The sequence below is a fragment of the Dermacentor albipictus genome, chromosome 2, assembly GCF_038994185.2.
Source record: "Dermacentor albipictus isolate Rhodes 1998 colony chromosome 2, USDA_Dalb.pri_finalv2, whole genome shotgun sequence".
In the NCBI taxonomy this organism is placed as follows: Eukaryota; Metazoa; Arthropoda; class Arachnida; order Ixodida; family Ixodidae; genus Dermacentor; species Dermacentor albipictus.
The window spans coordinates 70,068,077-70,084,636 of NC_091822.1; the positions used below are offsets into that span (position 1 = coordinate 70,068,077).

General features: G+C 47.3%; 1 protein-coding gene across 1 annotated transcript; it reads right to left on the reverse strand.

Moving 5' to 3' along the window:
- Positions 1-6,488: 6,488 nt before the first annotated feature.
- Positions 6,489-12,331, reverse strand: LOC135908224 (uncharacterized). Its single transcript, XM_065439980.1, has 2 exons — positions 12,022-12,331; positions 6,489-7,111 (listed from the first exon to the last, which is right to left on the reverse strand). Exons 1-2 carry the CDS (start codon positions 12,296-12,298, stop codon positions 6,999-7,001), a joined length of 390 nt encoding a protein of 129 aa, XP_065296052.1. The 5' UTR covers positions 12,299-12,331; the 3' UTR covers positions 6,489-6,998.
- Positions 12,332-16,560: the final 4,229 nt, after the last annotated feature.

Sequence of the window (16,560 nt, forward strand, 5' to 3'; positions counted from 1 at the left end):
GATTAGATGAGAGAATGCAGAGGCCTCGTATTCGCCCCACTGGAAAGGAGAGTCTTTTTTCAAAAGGTCGGTTAGTGGTCGTGCTATGAACTCAGTAATAGCTAATTTCGCGGAGTATCGATGTCAACTGTTCCATGGGCTCTTAATTTAACTCTTGATTTGGAAAAACTGAAGTGACTTTTTGTTCATTAATTTTATCCAAACCATCCAATTTTTCGCCGGTACCCTACGTGCCATTTGTACAGGGGACCATCATCATCATCATCATAATTATCATCGATTATGTTTTCGAATACTTTCTTAAAGACCAAGGTTAGCGTCGCTCCATTACCACAGTGCCCACTCGGTGAATAAGACACAATAATATTTTACAGCAACGCTGTTAGCCTCTCGGTGTTCGGTATTTTCGTGTCCGTCCGTGAGCAGAAATTACCATCGTCAGTAATGGCTCATACCCCGCTAAGCAAGCAAGAAGCTGCAGAAATGCAAGCAAGAAGCTGCAGTTTGCAAACCGCTTGCAAGCTGCAAGCGAGAAGCTGCAGTTTAGCTTGGTTGCTTTTTTCTAGCTTATGCGCATCTACCCACGGGCTTTCCGGTGGCAAAGAATGCTTGACCCCGTATTCAGAAATCTATGTAAATTTGGAGCCCATGCTTGACTTGATATAAAGGACGCCTGTTGCGAACTCGCCTAAGACGCTCATTGCGTTTCCTTCTGCGCGTTCACGACAGGGGTCACTTAAATGAAGTCAAGTGTGGGCTTCAAGTTAATATGCATTTCTGAATACAGGGGTTAGGCTTTAGTAGGCGCATTCTGCCTCTTCAATACAATCGTATCAATTGGGCCCGAACGCCGGGCTCGAGCGCGCCTAGACGGAGCAGAGCGGCCTAAAAGGAACAGCAGCTGCTGCAGTATAGGGCGACAGGCGTTGCGTGAGGGGAGAGTGCGTCGCCGCGATGCCACGTCACCTTTGCTGTCGCTCTCGCAAACCTGCGTTATGCGCGCGTTCCTTGTGTCCAAGCAAGCTCTCGCCTGCGTTCTGATTGCGCCTCGGTAAAAGGCCCAATGAAAGTGCGCCAAGCAACGCACTCGCTTGCCCGCTGTGTGTTCATAGCTCGAAGGACACTCAGCAGCGTTCAATTGGACATTGAGCTACCCCAAAATCTCAACATGGCCCACTCCCAAATTTCAGTTGGCCCACCCCTACTATAAGCTGCCCCCATGCATGTTCCAGGGAGCCCTCTGTATCTCTATGGGTATTCTCTTTATCTTTTATTCTTCTGCTTTAAATTGTTCCTTATCGCTTAAAAGCCTCCAATCATCTACATTTATACTATCATAACGATTAAATGTCTTAACTTCACTTTGCAAACTACGCATTTTTGTGCAGATACAAGGCATTGCAATTTTCGTCTGACAGGGCTCGGGAGCTCGCCAAAAATGCTTACTCATTAAAATTCAATGGTTCATCCCCCTCGTAAAGCAGATGCTACAAGCACTCAGCAAAGCGAAGCGAACAGCACATACATTCATTGGAATCACGCACACAACGTACAGAGCTGCGTGCGTTTCAATAACGAACAATCTGAAAACAAGCATCTATCATCATCAGCAAAGGCTCATACCCCCATAAGCAAGCAAAATATGTAATGGCTGATGCCCCCACCAGGCAGCGGCTACAAGCGCTCCGCAAAGTGAAGCGAAAAGTGCATACGTTCACTGAAGTCACCCATACGACACAAAACAGCATGCGTTTCAATAAAGAACAAGCTCAAAACAAGCATCCGAACCATCAATAAAGCATTGCATACCCCCCTCAGCTGTTGTAGTGGTAGTTTCGCAACAGCTTCGCCGGACAGCCACTTTCACAGGGCGGGGATGGCGAATCAACTTTTTACATCCTAAGCTATTACGGGCTCATTCCAACAACCATTTCGGGTGGCGATGGCGGCCGCCGCCGCCACCGCCGCCGCTGCCCTGTGTCCGTAGCAGCTATCGCAGTGAGTGAGTGAGTGAGTGAGTGAGTGAGTGAGTGAGTGAGTGAGTGAGTGAGTGAGTGAGTGAGTGAGTGAGTGAGTGAGTGAGTGAGTGAGTGAGTGAGACAACTTTATTTGGTCCACTATAGACGTAAGCGAACTCCACGTCACCTGGCTAGGCCCACTGGGGGACCATCAGGTGAAACATGACGGCCCTCTCGCGAGCCCTCTGGACTGCCAGGATTTGAGAGGTCGGATCCTGGGCCCTAATTAGCTTCATCATTTCCTCTTGGGTGAAAGGGGGACCGGCAGAGACGCAGCCCCACAGGACATGTTCGAAGTCCGCATAATCACCACACAGAGGGCAGTCCGTGCTTGGGGACCGTTCGGGGTACATGCAGGGAATGAGCAAAAAAAATTTCGAGGACGCTTAAGCGTCCCCTTTAAGAGTAGAACGCGATAGCTTTCAAATATCCCTGAGTGCTTGTCACGCTTACCGGCAAGCGCAGCTTTCTTGCGGATGCGCGGAGCCGAGTGAGCCGCGCCGCTCGAAAAAGGGGTTTGTGTTTGAGTTTCCACGTAACAAAATTATGTTTTTTTTGGCATATTCAAATTAAACTCCGATTCTATGATGTCTGTAGGTTGTGTTTAGGTCATACTTTACGATTTTTCTGACGTATATTACTTTGAGGAGCTCAATTAGTTCATAAACGCATCCGCGCCACGCGGAGCGCCTGCGTCGATGTGGTTCGGAATAATCTTTCGCGAAGCGACGTCCGACGCCGACATCAGATTGTTTGTGACACGGGGCACCTAACGCCATCGCGTTAAAAAATGCCTAGTTCCCGCCGGGATGGAACACGGGTCCGCTGTGTGGGAATCGGCTGCAATACCACTGAGGCACTTGCTAGCATGCAGCGGGAAAATTCCCCATGAACGCGTCCTAGCGCGCGAGGAGAAACGCGATGTGACATGCGCGCCGCGTAGCGTCGATAAGTGCAACGTTTTGGTATGCAGTTGCATGTTATTACACCAGGTAGAACGTCATGTAAGCAGACGCACAGGTAGCAGTACAAGGCAGTTAAAGAAGGCTTAAGGAAGATAAAGAAAGAGATGTATGCTAGAAAAAAATATACATTGCGTACCTGATTAAATCAAGCTGGCTAGGTGACTCTGTCACCGCCGAGTTTCGAACATGATGCCAATAAATCATCGTCATCATTAGCATCGTATCGTGCCGCTTTCCTTGCGATTAAAGTTATTTTATATGCTACCAAAGGTATATACCGTAACTCTACTTGCGATGTGAGATGCGCGTCACGTAGCGTCTATCGTGCGCCCCATTGCAGTTGCATATTATCACACCAGGTAGCACGCCACGTAGCAGTTTTTAGGTAGCGGTACAAGTCAGAAAGAGAAGTCTTGAGGAAGAAAAAGAAGATTACGTGTAAATATTGATGTAATGAAAACATGTACGGCATACCTGATTAATTCAAGCAGGATAGGTTATTGTTTTCCACCATACCGTTCCAGAGGGAATGCCCTAAATCATCATCGTCATCATTGCCATCGATCGTACCATTTGACATGCGCGCCGTACAGCGTCGATGCGCACAAACTTTGCATTGCAGTTCCATTATATTCCACCAGGTGTCCCGACATGTAGCAGTTGCATACTGCACGTAGCTGGACCTGGTTAACCCAAGGAGGCTAGGTGACTATTTGTCACCATCTTGTTTCGAAGGGGATGCCAATAAACCATCATTATCATCATCATTGTCAACAGCAACGTACTGTGCCATGGGCCAAGGGATATGACACTGGGATGATTGTGAGGTCAATCCCACCGCTCGTAACCAGTTGTCAAGATTGGAGTCGGGCATGAATTAGATGGTAGCTGGCCCATGCCGTCGTCCAACTTATCCACGCTGAGGACGTTGTTGAAGGGAAGGACTGCTTCTCATCGAGAACGAGGAATATGGGCTTATTTACAGTATCTACATAAGCACGTTGCAGTTCATCAGTCTGGCATGACTGCGAGAGAAAGTACACTGAGTAGCCGCACAACAGCGGTTTATAAACACTCGGTCCTCCCTCGATCAATAGGTGAGGGAAACGTTCGACCAGTCATCGCAAACAAGCCGCCTCTCTGCGGGAGAACTTAACCTTTTTATATAATTCTTTTTTTAATTTTCTAAGGTTAAACGCGTACGTTTTCTGTGTGTAATTTTCGCTGAGGAGAGCTCTTAGTTCCATTAGCGCGTGTCCTGCGCGGACGGAAGGAAGCTGATTTTTGACTGGGTTGCTCGTGTGTTGAGGGCAGCCGTGTTCGGACTTCTCTAATAAGCGTGCGTGGAAGTAGCCATTAGAAGACGCATTTGTTTAAGGGTTCTGCGGAGTCCGTAAGTAACGCAAGTTTAGTTGTCTTTTAAAGTACGTGTCCTGTATGGACTAGAGAAAGGAACGAAAGTTAGCGGGATGAAACGTTTGCGTACGACGCAAGTACGCGTTTCGAATAGTGACCACAAAGCTAAAGCGCTTGTGAATACGTACTTGTGGAGTTGACCAAACTGTTCAGTGGCATAAGTAGGTGCGATAAGTATGCCACAGCGATAGGGTGAGAACAGGCTGTTCAAGAAGTTAGGCCACTTAAGTTATGCTCGGCTGTTTTATTAATTGTTTGCAACGACCCTTTGTTTTGCAACGACATTATCACTCTTCGGGGAGATATGGATAGCAAATTAGAAAGGTGGTTGGAACTGCTTTATCAAAATTCGGGAAAGAAAAGATCAGGATTCAATTTGACTTAGTAATAGCCTGGCGAGGCAAGGGTGAAGAGCCTGCGCTTACACGTGGTGCAGCGCTATGTTGTTTTGTTTGTTTGACGTACGTTCTCCAGTGCCCAGGATCCCGAACTTCGTCACACGAGGCTCGACACCAGTGCCCTACAGGTTCTTTCAGCGTTCCTCATGGCCAGCGAATTGATTTCACCGGCCATCCCGAACTTCCGGGGCGAGGAGGAGCTGTTAGATACGGGACCTTTTCCTGAGCCTCCTTCGAGTTCACCAGACCACATCGAATCGCATCACAGCTAATTAAGGAGCGCAGAAACACATCTACCACGTTCCCGAGGCGCGGCACGTGCAAACAAGTTGGCGGCCCCCACCTCTTGCGCCGCATCTGGCGTTATTCACTGCTTGACTCCTCCGGAAAGCGTAGCAGGAGCCTGGCATTGTTCCAGGTAACGTGGGTCCCGAGGAAAGCTGCTTTGCAGCTCTGAAAGTTCAATCGAAGACAACCCGTCTCCCCCCATCCGCCTATTGTGACGGCGCTTGCAAGCCGCAAGGCAACGATGGCCGTAATGCACCGTGAAGCCCTGGGAGCAATCCCCCACGTCCGCCTTTGTGACGGTAGTTGCAGACGAGGAAGGCAATACCGCAGACAAATAATCCCTCGGACAATTGGAGCCGAAGGAGTGACCCTCTGAGCCGAATGTGACGTACACTCGCACAGGCGCCTACCAATGGCCGAAAATGACGACACCTGAGCGGGCTCGCCGATTGGCCGAACATGACGTGACTTCGAGACAACGAAGGGGTTAAAAGCCAGAGACCGGGAGCTCCAAGAGAGCATTCCTTCATTCATCTCTTTCGAGCTTCTTGCCAGGGGCCGCAGCGTCCGAGTTGCTGCCGCCTCGTAATGACTTTGTGACTGTTAATTTCTTTGTAGTATCACTGTAAATAATGTAAATAAACCTCCTGTTTTCATCTCAAAGTCCTCCTGAACCTCGGCCAACTCCCGCACCCAACGGCAAGGTCCAAAAATATCGGGGGGGCAGCAATTGGGATTGTCCTCCAGATCCAACAACGCGCAAGACGTTTGCGTGCTTGCGGGCCTACGTGCGTGTGGAGCAAGTCTTTGCTTAATCTATATTACCCTGTTTTTGCAATCACTTAAATAATTATCTTAAATACTGACACAAAAACTTTCACATATTAGCGTGAAGCCCTCCACCAAGGGAGCTATTATGACTGCTTTGAAATGGCAGCGCGATTGAAATTCACTTGACTCAGAGGCAAGTGGAGGGAGACCAGCACTTGCCACGCTCTTCTTGAGTAGCAGCTCAAGGTACATGCGTTTGCATCAGCTACTATTTTATCAGAGGTGCGCAACGGGCAAAATTATACTCCCCGGTATATGCGGATGCGTAAAGTGTAGTGGTGCCGCAGTTTACTTGAGCCTCTAATAGTCTGACGCAAATTTAAATCTGCACGAAGACAGTTATTCAGTCGTAAACGAACATAACTTAGCAATGACAAAGTGATCACGGGAGGTTGTCACCTATACGGGTGCGCAACCTGCACATCCGCCCACACAAGTTTCGCGAGCTTTCTTCGACAAGCTTCAAGAATTAATTCCCCTCCAAAGAGGCAATGCCGTTCCAAAGCCAGGTATTAAGGCAACATCTACGAAATAGTAAACAGGCTACGATAAACTATCCACAAGGCCAGAACTATCATTAAACAGCAGTTTTTACAGATCTGTTGAGAAAACTAGCGCGTGAAAAAGTACGAGTGTTCCCATGCTCAAATTACACCACATGTCGGTTTCAGTCAAGCGCCACATCTCTTAAAAAACGCCTCGTTTTTACGTCAGTATTTTCAGTGCAAAACTCGCAAGGAACCGTTAGGATTGTTTGCGCACCAAGTCTAAGCGTAGCATTGGCTCCTTTCTTTCGACTGTGGCGCTTGTACGCAGACTAACGACCGAATGTTCAGGGCTACACGGTACACAGCCGCTACATTAAGCTATACTTTACTTGTCACGGCTATAGGCAAGTCACATCGCTCACGCGGTATGTTGCTTCACCGCAGAAAGTTTAACGCGATAGTCCAGCGTGGGCGCAATTTGTCTGTATTGATCACGGCGGAGGACGCAGCACGAGTTGTTCTCGGGGGCGCGGCCCTTTGGAAGTGGCTCGGCTGCCGAGCGGGCCGCCCCGCTGCAGCACACCCGGTGCCGCTTCAGCTGAACCACCTGAAGTAGAGCCACGCTAGAAGGCTGACGCAGGCCCAGTTGTAGCACGTCGCGAGCACGTCCAGAAAACGGCACATCATGCACTTATCCTCGAGGTGACCTGCGTAAGGCAAAAGTTCAACAAATTTTGGGCCAGTTTTTTTTTTCAGTCAATTTGAAAGAAAGGACGTTTCGAACGCCCAAACCTAGACCAGTGCGGATGCCTGAAGGCATTGTTTTGAAAAATGAAAATGCAATACATTATGCGGGCCTGAAGACACCTCACATACCGCTGCTGCCCTAAAAGTGAGCTCAATGCTGACCTCCGATTGCAGCGCCCGGCACGAAACAAACAGCGCGATTGATTCCGCACGGAAAGCACGAATGTGTGTCACGATCGCACTCATGATGCCTCGGCTTAAAGATCACATATTGCTCATACGCCCATATATACGCTCACACTCATATATACACTCACATGTGCGCTCATGTATACGCCCACAAATAAGCTTAGATATAAGCTCACGTATGCGCTCGCATGTACGCTCGAATATACATATGCTCACATATACGCTCGCATATATGCTCGCATATACGCCACGTATACGCTCGCATGTACGCAAGCATGTACGCTCAAATGTACGCTCACATATACGCTCGCGTATACACTGTTATATACGCTCGTAAAATACCACCAACGTACGACCTTTAGAAGTGCTTCGACGGGGGCTAGTTACTGTGGCATTACTGCATGTTGATGCTTGTGCTGCAAAAGTGATGCACTCAGGTACACTAACACGATAAACAAGAGACGAAAACGTACCTTGCGCACTAACAACTGTTCATTCATTCGTTTACGCTCGTCCTACACACACACATTTATTAGATAGTAAAATATAGCACGTTCAGATGCAGGTAAATGTTGGGGTGGAAAAGTAACAAGCACGAAACTGCATCAGAAAACGCGTATTACACACACGGTATTTACGTGGATTTTATCAAGGCTTATGATAACATTGACCATAATATACTGCTTAAGAAACTTGACAGTTATGGTATCAGTGGGCACGCGTTAAAGTTGGTCACGTCTTACCTAAATAGCTGAAAAACAGAATGTACAAATTAAAAGTTAAGGCCCACACTTGAAGCTTATCGCGAAAGGCGTAGCACAGGTTAGTATTCTCGGACCTGTTTCTTTTTATATATACCTGAACGATCTTGTAAACACCCACAGCGAAGGGAAATGTGTTCTATGCGCTGATGATGTGTCATTATTTATATTCGGGAAAGAATAAAATTACCAACTTCAAAATAAAGGCAGCTTAATTCTCTCTCAACTGTATAAATGGTCTGACGTAAGTAATTCAGAAATAAAAGTAAACAAGACGTAAGGTATATTATACAGACCAAAAATAAACAAGTACATCGCGTTCATAACCCCTTATATGCAGCGACATCTACAGAGTTGGTCGATAGTATTAAAATATTCGGGGTAACTTTTCCGCAAAATACTACTCGGAATGACCACATCAATCATGTTTCAAAAAATTGGCACAAGTCGTCGGTACGACAGGTCGGTGTAATAACACATTACTTACATTCAGACTAAATACTCTTATTTACCATTCTCCATTCTTCTTGTACCTTTATTACTGCCTTATAAAGCGTGGGGTACTCCGACAATCACAAATATGCAAAACATATTTACTGAAAAAAATGTATAAGAACACATGTTTAATGTTTAGAACGCCTGCATTACGTCTAACCGATTCCCACAGGCACATGTGCTGCCCATATTTGGCTTGTACCAGTACAGACTAATCATGGCTTTAAAAAAACAATTAAGGAAAAATCGCAGATTCCTGAATAGCCTTACCACATTTCAACATAAGGCGACGTCATTTGCCATTCGACAAAGAAATTTCCAAAACGGTAGCTGCAAAAACGAAAACAATTGTCGAATACACTGCCTACACTTTTGAATTAAGCCAACAGAACTGGAATTGATATTTCAAGAACTACACAACCAAACATTATAATTTATTTTCTCTTTACGTAAATAAATCATTTCATTTGAGTGAGATATCGCCACGTTACATTTACTTATTTTCATGCACGTAAGTATGGTTTCAGTCAAGACATTTTGTTAAGTTTTTTTTTCTCCTTGCTATCTGGTCTTTTTATCTCAAATCAATTAGACAATGGAACAGCTTATCAAATGATATATTAAATGTGTGAAATAACGAACTATCCTATTCTATGCTGTGACGGCGCTCTTGTAAAACAACTGTAAGTGTTATATATCTTGAAAATCTGTTTTTTTCACCTTACTTGTATGTCTTTTTCTGAATGCTATTGTTGTGCTTCAGTTTGTAAGTATAACTGCGCAAAAGCATTTCTGTTTTGCTGGTTGTGTTTTGTTTCCCCCTACGTAATGTCATTATGGCGATGTAGATACTGTGTATATAAATAAATAGACACGTGTTTCTACAAAAGCGTAGCAGTTTGGGCGAGTTGGTATGTCATGACTGTTTTAGGCTTGTAGCGCAGCTCGGAAGAGCAAAAAAGGAATAAGGTAGGGGTAATCAAAGGGAACGGGAAACAGAGTGAGCGCTAAGTAGCATACGGGTCACGAGTTGTAGCAAGAGAGGGGCCCGTTGAACTAGAAATGAAGGTCAAAAGCGTAGCAGTTTGGGCGAGTTGGTATGTCATGACTGTTTTAGGCTTGTAGCGCAGCTCGGAAGAGCAAAAAAGGAATAAGGTAGGGGTCATCAAAGGGAACGGGAAACAGAGTGAGCGCTAGAGTAGCGCTCACTCTGTTTCCCGTTCCCTTTGATTACCCCTACCTTATTCCTTTTTTGCTCTTCCGAGCTGCGCTACAAGCCTAAAACAGACGTGTTTCTACGTTTACTGAAATGTCTCATGTTTGTTGCTATCGCAAATTGCAGTGCACTAAGAGGACTTATACCTATAGGGCCTTTCATCTTTTTCACGGGAATGAAATTGTATTTTAGTTTATTGTATTGTATTGTATTGTATTGTATGCGAAAGCCCGTAAGCAGGCTTTCTCACATAGCTAGAGTGATTTAACCAACATGGCCATCTTGGCATCTAAACTGTGATTCTAGCCCGAGGTCCTCCATCTTCGTTATGTCAAAGAAGGTGTGTGTTGAAGCGCACTCGCAAGTTTTGCCTATCATCTATTGTTACCGTCTTGTGCAAAACCTTTTCTTTTAAGAACTTGACAGTGTCTAGACCTAAAGCTACTGAAGGTGCACTGACACCCGTGCATCCAAACTTCTCTCATGAAAAAAAAAGCCTTCCATTGTTTGTTCCTTGTTCCTGTTTACTGGGATAGAAATTATTCGGACACTCCAGGTGAATTCCCGCCATTGTTGTCGTCATCGCCGTGTGGTTTCGTTAAAGCTGTGCGCTGTAGGTGCGGGTGAAAGCATGCGAGGACCAGCCGACAAGGATGGTGGCTTGGCTTGGCTTCTTAGTCTTCTTAAACTTCTTAATCTCACCCGCCCACCTAACTTTATGCCACCCCCTGCTACGCTTCCCTTCTCTTGAAATCCAGTCCGTAACCCTTAATGACCATCGGTTATCTTCCCTCCTCATTACATGTCCGACCCATGGCCATTTCTTTTTCTTGGTTTCAACTAAGACGTCACTAACTCGCATTTGTTCCCTCAACCAATCTGCTCTTTTCTTATCCCTTAACGTTACACCCATCATTCTTTCCATAGCTCGTTGCGTCGTCTTCAATTTAAGTAGAACCCTTTTCGTAAGCCTCCAGGTTTCTGCCCCGTAGGTGAGTACTGGTAAGACGCAGCTGTTATACACTTTTCTTTTGAGGGATAATGACAACCTGCTGTTCATGAGCTGAGAATGCCTGCCGAACGCACCCCAGCCCATTCTTATTTTTCTGGTTATTTAGTTTCATGATCCGGATCCGTGGTCACTACCTGCCCTAAGAAGATGTATTCCCTTACCACTTCCAGTGCCTCGCTACCTATTGTAAATTTCTGTTCTAAGCATGTTCAATATTATCCATATTATACTTCCTTATGTCAGCTGTCTTTCGCTTGTTGATTAACTTGGAAAGTTGTGCCAGTTCTATTCTAGCTGTAGGGTTAGAGGCTTTCATACATTGGCGTTTCTTGATCAGATCTTTCGTCTCCTGCGATAGCTTACTGGTATCCTGTCTAACGAAATTACCACCGACTTCTATTGCACACTCCTTAATGATGCCCATGAGATTATCGTTCATTGCTTCGACAGTAAGGTCCTCTTATTTAATTAAACCCGAATATCTGTTCTATAGCTTGCTCCAGAATTTCCCTATTTTCCCTCTTACCGCTAACTCATTGATCGGCTTCTTATGTACCAGGTTCTTCCGTTCCCTCCTCAAGTCTAGGCTAATTCGAGTTCTTACCATCCTATGGTCACTGCAAGGTACCTTGCCGAGCACGTCAACATTTTCTATGATGCCAGGGTTAGCGCAGAGTATGAAGTCTATTTCATTTCTAGTATCGCCATTCGGGCTCCTCCGCGTCCACTTTCGGCTGTCCCGCTTGCGGAAGAAGGTATGCTTTGTATAGCTTTCTAATAAGTTGCTATTTCAATCAATGCTTTGCCTTTCGGGCGATACTGCGACTTCCTTCATTTTTTTTATTTGCAATGTCGGTCTTTAATGATAAACAATTACCTAGACTCAACTAGATGTCAAAATTAATGATGTCATGGCTATCTCTGGCGTGGACTTGATGCCGGCATCGCCACTCCTGTCTCCTTCTATTTTTTTTCTTTTTTGCATCTTTTTTGGTTTTCCAAGCCTCTTCTCACGGTGCGACAAGCCGCTTTCCTACTTCAGAAGCCTGCCACTACATATTAGCTTAATATTCTTCGTCAGTGTCCTTTTCAAGTGTTGTCATGTATTAGGCGCCGTACTGCCTCCTGCAGAGGAGGCAGTACACCGGGGAGGCAGACTTGGGAAGCAGCTTCGGTCAACGTTTCTCTCTCACTCACCGTAGTCTTCAGAGATGCGCTGGCGCTTCATGCCGGCCGCCGGCGCCATTTCGGCCAGGTACGTCGCGTAGTCGCCGCTGCGTTTCCCGCTGTCGCTGCTGACTTCGGCGGCGGCGAACAGCGGGTCGCTGCTGTGCTGGCCATGCCGCACCGTGGGCTCGCTCCAGGGTTCTGCGGTGTTTTCCCCAGGCAGGGTGAAGATCAATCGCCGACGTGTTCGCCTCGGGGACGGGTATTCCGGGCTCGGAGGGTCGACGCTATCGTTAGGCGGTGGCATGCCGAGCCTGGTGTCGCAGGCAGACTGCAGACTGTTCCGTTGCGAACGGCGATGACAATGCGGACGATGGCAATGATGACCATGCCAGACATTTGGACGCACCCACAACGGGTACGGATCGGCCAAGAAGCGGGCCGTAGAACAAAACTTGGCAGTTAATTGATTATCCCTACGTGATTTGAATGCGAAACCATTATAAATTCGCTAAGTTACTTAAGAATCAATCTCTGCCTTATTACACCTTGCTCTAATTTTTACCAACTTTAATTCCTCTCAGCCCACCTTAATCCCCCTCCATCCTTGTTTATCCACATTAATCCACCTTATTCTAAACCAATGAACTGGGCTAGTTGGTGGACGTTCATCATTGTATTGCGCTTATAGTGTTGCACTGACGAACATAAGGGACAAGACGCGGACTTACGTAGCGCAAGGGATGTAGAAGCCCGATGTACTCGAAATATAATAATATTTTTAATATTCTTAATATGCGCTACGTACGTCCGCGTCTTCCACGTCATCCACGTCTACCAAGAAGATGCTGCGGAATCTTGACGACGGTTCGATCGCATACCTCACCGAGAAGATCAACGAGACCTGGAAAAACGGCAGCGTCCCAGAGCAATGGAAGACCGCCAACGTCGTCCTGATCCCCAAACCCGGCAAGGCTCCGAACGTGGACAACCTCCGACCGATCTCTCTCACCTCCTGCGTTGGGAAAGTGGCGGAGCATGTCGTTCTCAACAGACTAAACAGATATCTCGAAGAGAACAACATCTATACTCACAACATTATTGGCTTTCGTGCCGGCCTCTCGTCGCAGGACGCCATGAAGATGATCAAACATCAAATCATCGACGGCAGTACCAGAGACACCAGGGCCCTGCTCGGACTCGACCTCGAGAAAGCCTTTGACAACGTTCTCCACGAATACATTCTGGCCTCCGTGGCAGACCTCGGGCTGGGCCCCAGACTATATAACTACGTCCGTTCGTTCCTGACGGAGAGGAAAGCGAAGCTGCGGATCGGCGACTTTGTCTCCGACGAGTTGCTCCTGGGCCCACGGGGCACGCCGCAAGGCTCAGTCATTTCTCCTGCACTCTTCAACATCTGCATGATCGGCCTCTCGAGGAATCTGGCCCAAGTTGAAGGTATCAAACACACCATCTACGCAGACGACATCACCATCTGGTGCACCGGCGGTAGCGAAGGGCAAGTGGAAAGCGCCATGCAAGAGGCGGTAGACGTCACGGAGCAGTACCTGCTACCCACCGGACTCAGATGCTCCCCGACCAAATCTGAGCTTCTCCTTTATAGAAAAGAAAAAGGGCGCAGACCCAAGGGCTGGAAACCGGTCTCGGAAAGTGACATTCACCTATTCACTCGGAGCGGTGACCCGATACCCCGGGTCGAGACCATCAGAGTCCTGGGTATGTTTATAGAATCACGCGGCGGCAACGGCACTGCGTTACGCAAGATAATTGCGAAAACCGACAATGCTTTTCGCCTTGTCCGAAGGGTCACGAACAGACATCGTGGCCTCAAGGAGGACAACCTGCTTCGGCTCATCAACGCCTTTGTGCTGTGTCACTTCACCTACACGGTGGCCATGCACAACTGGCTCAGAGCCGAGCGGGAAAAGCTTAATGCCCTCATTAGAAAATTCTTCAAGAGAGCCCTCGGGCTGCCCGTCCGAACGCATACAGAGGACCTGCTTCGGCTCGGCGTACACAACACCATGGAGGAGATAGCCGAGGCTCAAGAACGGGCCCAGCTAACTCGGCTGTCCACCACGACGGCCGGCAGGCGTATCCTCGAGGAGCTCGGACTCGCACCAACCAAGAACTTGGCTGAAGACACCCAAATCCCCAGAGAACTAGGGGAGAAGATCGTGGTCGCCCCTTTGCCCCGCAACGTTCGTCCCGTTCACAACGCAGGTCGTCGCAAGGCAAGAGCATTGAATATGCTAAAGCAAATAAACAGGGACAAAATCGCAGCAAGCTTCGTGGACGCAGCTGCATACCGTGACGGCAAGGCTTTTGCAGTTTCCGTCGTTGACACACTGGGTAAAGTTATCAACTGTGCTTCCGTCCGGACGACGAACCCAGAGGTGGCCGAGCAAGTGGCCATTGCACTCGCCATGCAAGACGGTCGGAGAGACAGGGTGTATAGCGATTCGAAAGCCGCCATCAGGGCATTCCAGAAAGGCCGGGTAGCCCGGCAGGTAGTTCAAATTCTCAAAGGCGCCAAACACGGCAACACCTCCATGCACTCGATTTTTTGGTTCCCTGCACACGTGGGGGCGATTGAGGGGGTTCCTCTGAACCTCAACGAGTCTGCCCACCAGGCTGCGCGTGGCTTTACCGACCGCGCTGCCCTCGGGTCGGGTGACTCTCTCCCCGGACACCGAGACGCTCCTCTCACACACAACGAAATAACTAAATTCTTCTACTTAGAGAGAAGGGTTTTCCCCCCGCCTCACTCCAAGTTAAGCAGGCCGCAGGCGGTCACACTAAGACTTCTGCAAACGAACTCGTACCCAAATCCGGCGACCCTTAATAGCATATATCCAGAGGTTTATACCAATTGTTCTTGCGTGGCCTGTGGTGAGGTAGCTACGTTGCCTCATATGCTCTGGGAGTGCGGGTCGCTGGGCCCGAAGTTCACCATGGAAGAGTGGGACGCCCTCCTGCGAAGTCCCGTCTTTGAGGATCAAATCCTGGCCGTCCAGCGCGCCCGCGATCGGGCCGGCAGACTAGATCTGTCAGTCCCATCGTGGGATTAGCCAGGTGCGCGTTTTATCGCGCTTTGCTGGACCAAATAAAAGTTTATTCACTCACTCACTCACTCACTCACTCACTCACTCACTCACTCACTCACTCACTCACTCACTCACTCACTCACTCACTCACTCACTCACTCACTCACTCACTCACTCACTCACTCACTCACTCACTCACTCACTCACTCACTCACTCACTCACTCACTCACTCACTCACTCACTCACTCACTCACTCACTCACTCACTCACGTCCGCGTCTTGTCCCTTAGGTTCATCACTGTAATACTAAGCGCAATACAATTATGAGCCACCTCACTCTACCTTACTCCACCTTAATACACTTTAATTCATCTTTATTTAGTTCACGTTGGTGATTTTTCCTGCCACCCTGATAATTTTTACTGCTGTTTTTAGTGCTTTCGCATTAAAGAAACGGTGGTGGAGAATGTTCCCTTCAATCGCTTATATGTGCGACGAAACAAGCGTGGAAAGCCAATTTTGTGTGCTTGCTTTCCCTTTACTGATGGCTCATGCCCACGATGGTGCTTTAGCCGAGCTTCAGATGAAACGATGACAAAGCGTTTAGTTCTGACAGGAAAGCAACGAAACAACGACCCACGTGCGGATTTCCATAGCCTCTCATATAAAAGGCAGAAGTCACGGATATTGTCTACAGTATCAGATTTCGCAATTATACATTGAGCCATAATATCTACCCCCGAGAGAGACCACAGTCGATAGTGAATGGTTCACTCTGAGTTTAAAGAAACCCTTGAAGTGATAAGGGAATTTCATTTTCTTGTAGATGCCACCACCATCTACGCAAATATGAAAGCATTTGCCATTGCTTACACCGTTGTTATGAGGTCTGTTTTCAGTTAGTACTAAGCCACGTGGGTATCGCAGGAAATGAAGTGGCAGACAGACTAGCTACTGTGACGCACGCATTAAAGGGACTCTAAAGTGAAAAATGATTTCTTCTGCATCAATAAATTACCGTTCTACAACACCAAAAACACCATTCTTACAACGATAAGACGTTTGGTAAGCCAGAAAAAGCGCAAGAACGAAATACGGGAGGCGACGCCTACTTAAGTTCCCGCACCTGGAGGCTGTAACGTCTTCGATTTTGATGGCAGCTTCTAGGGCCTACTAATTATATATAGCGGTACAGATTGAGTACATTGTGTTCTAAAGGAACCAAATATTAAACATGGCAAGTTTCGGGAACCTTTATTCAGACAACGCGCCACAATTGCGAAAACATACTTTGGAATCCCTGACGTCACGTTGACGTACCGGCGCGGGGATTTCGGCGCGAAATTCAAATACTGATATTTGGACCTTCATTTTATCATCTAATAATCAAACTATTTTTTAAATGACTGCCTGGAGGGTTTTCAAATAATGCTAGATTAGTCGAAACTGATTTATTGCTTCGCTTTAGTGTCCCTTTAAGTATCTTGTCACCAGCAACAT

Bases quoted from the DNA above. Each gene is read 5' to 3' on its own strand.
- LOC135908224 (XM_065439980.1), bottom strand. From the start codon at position 12,298: ATGCCACCGCCTAACGATAGCGTCGACCCTCCGAGCCCGGAATACCCG. The intron at 7,112-12,021 runs GTGAGTGAGAGA...TGCCTTACGCAG, and splicing joins GCGCATCTCTGAAGACTACG to GTCACCTCGAGGATAAGTGC.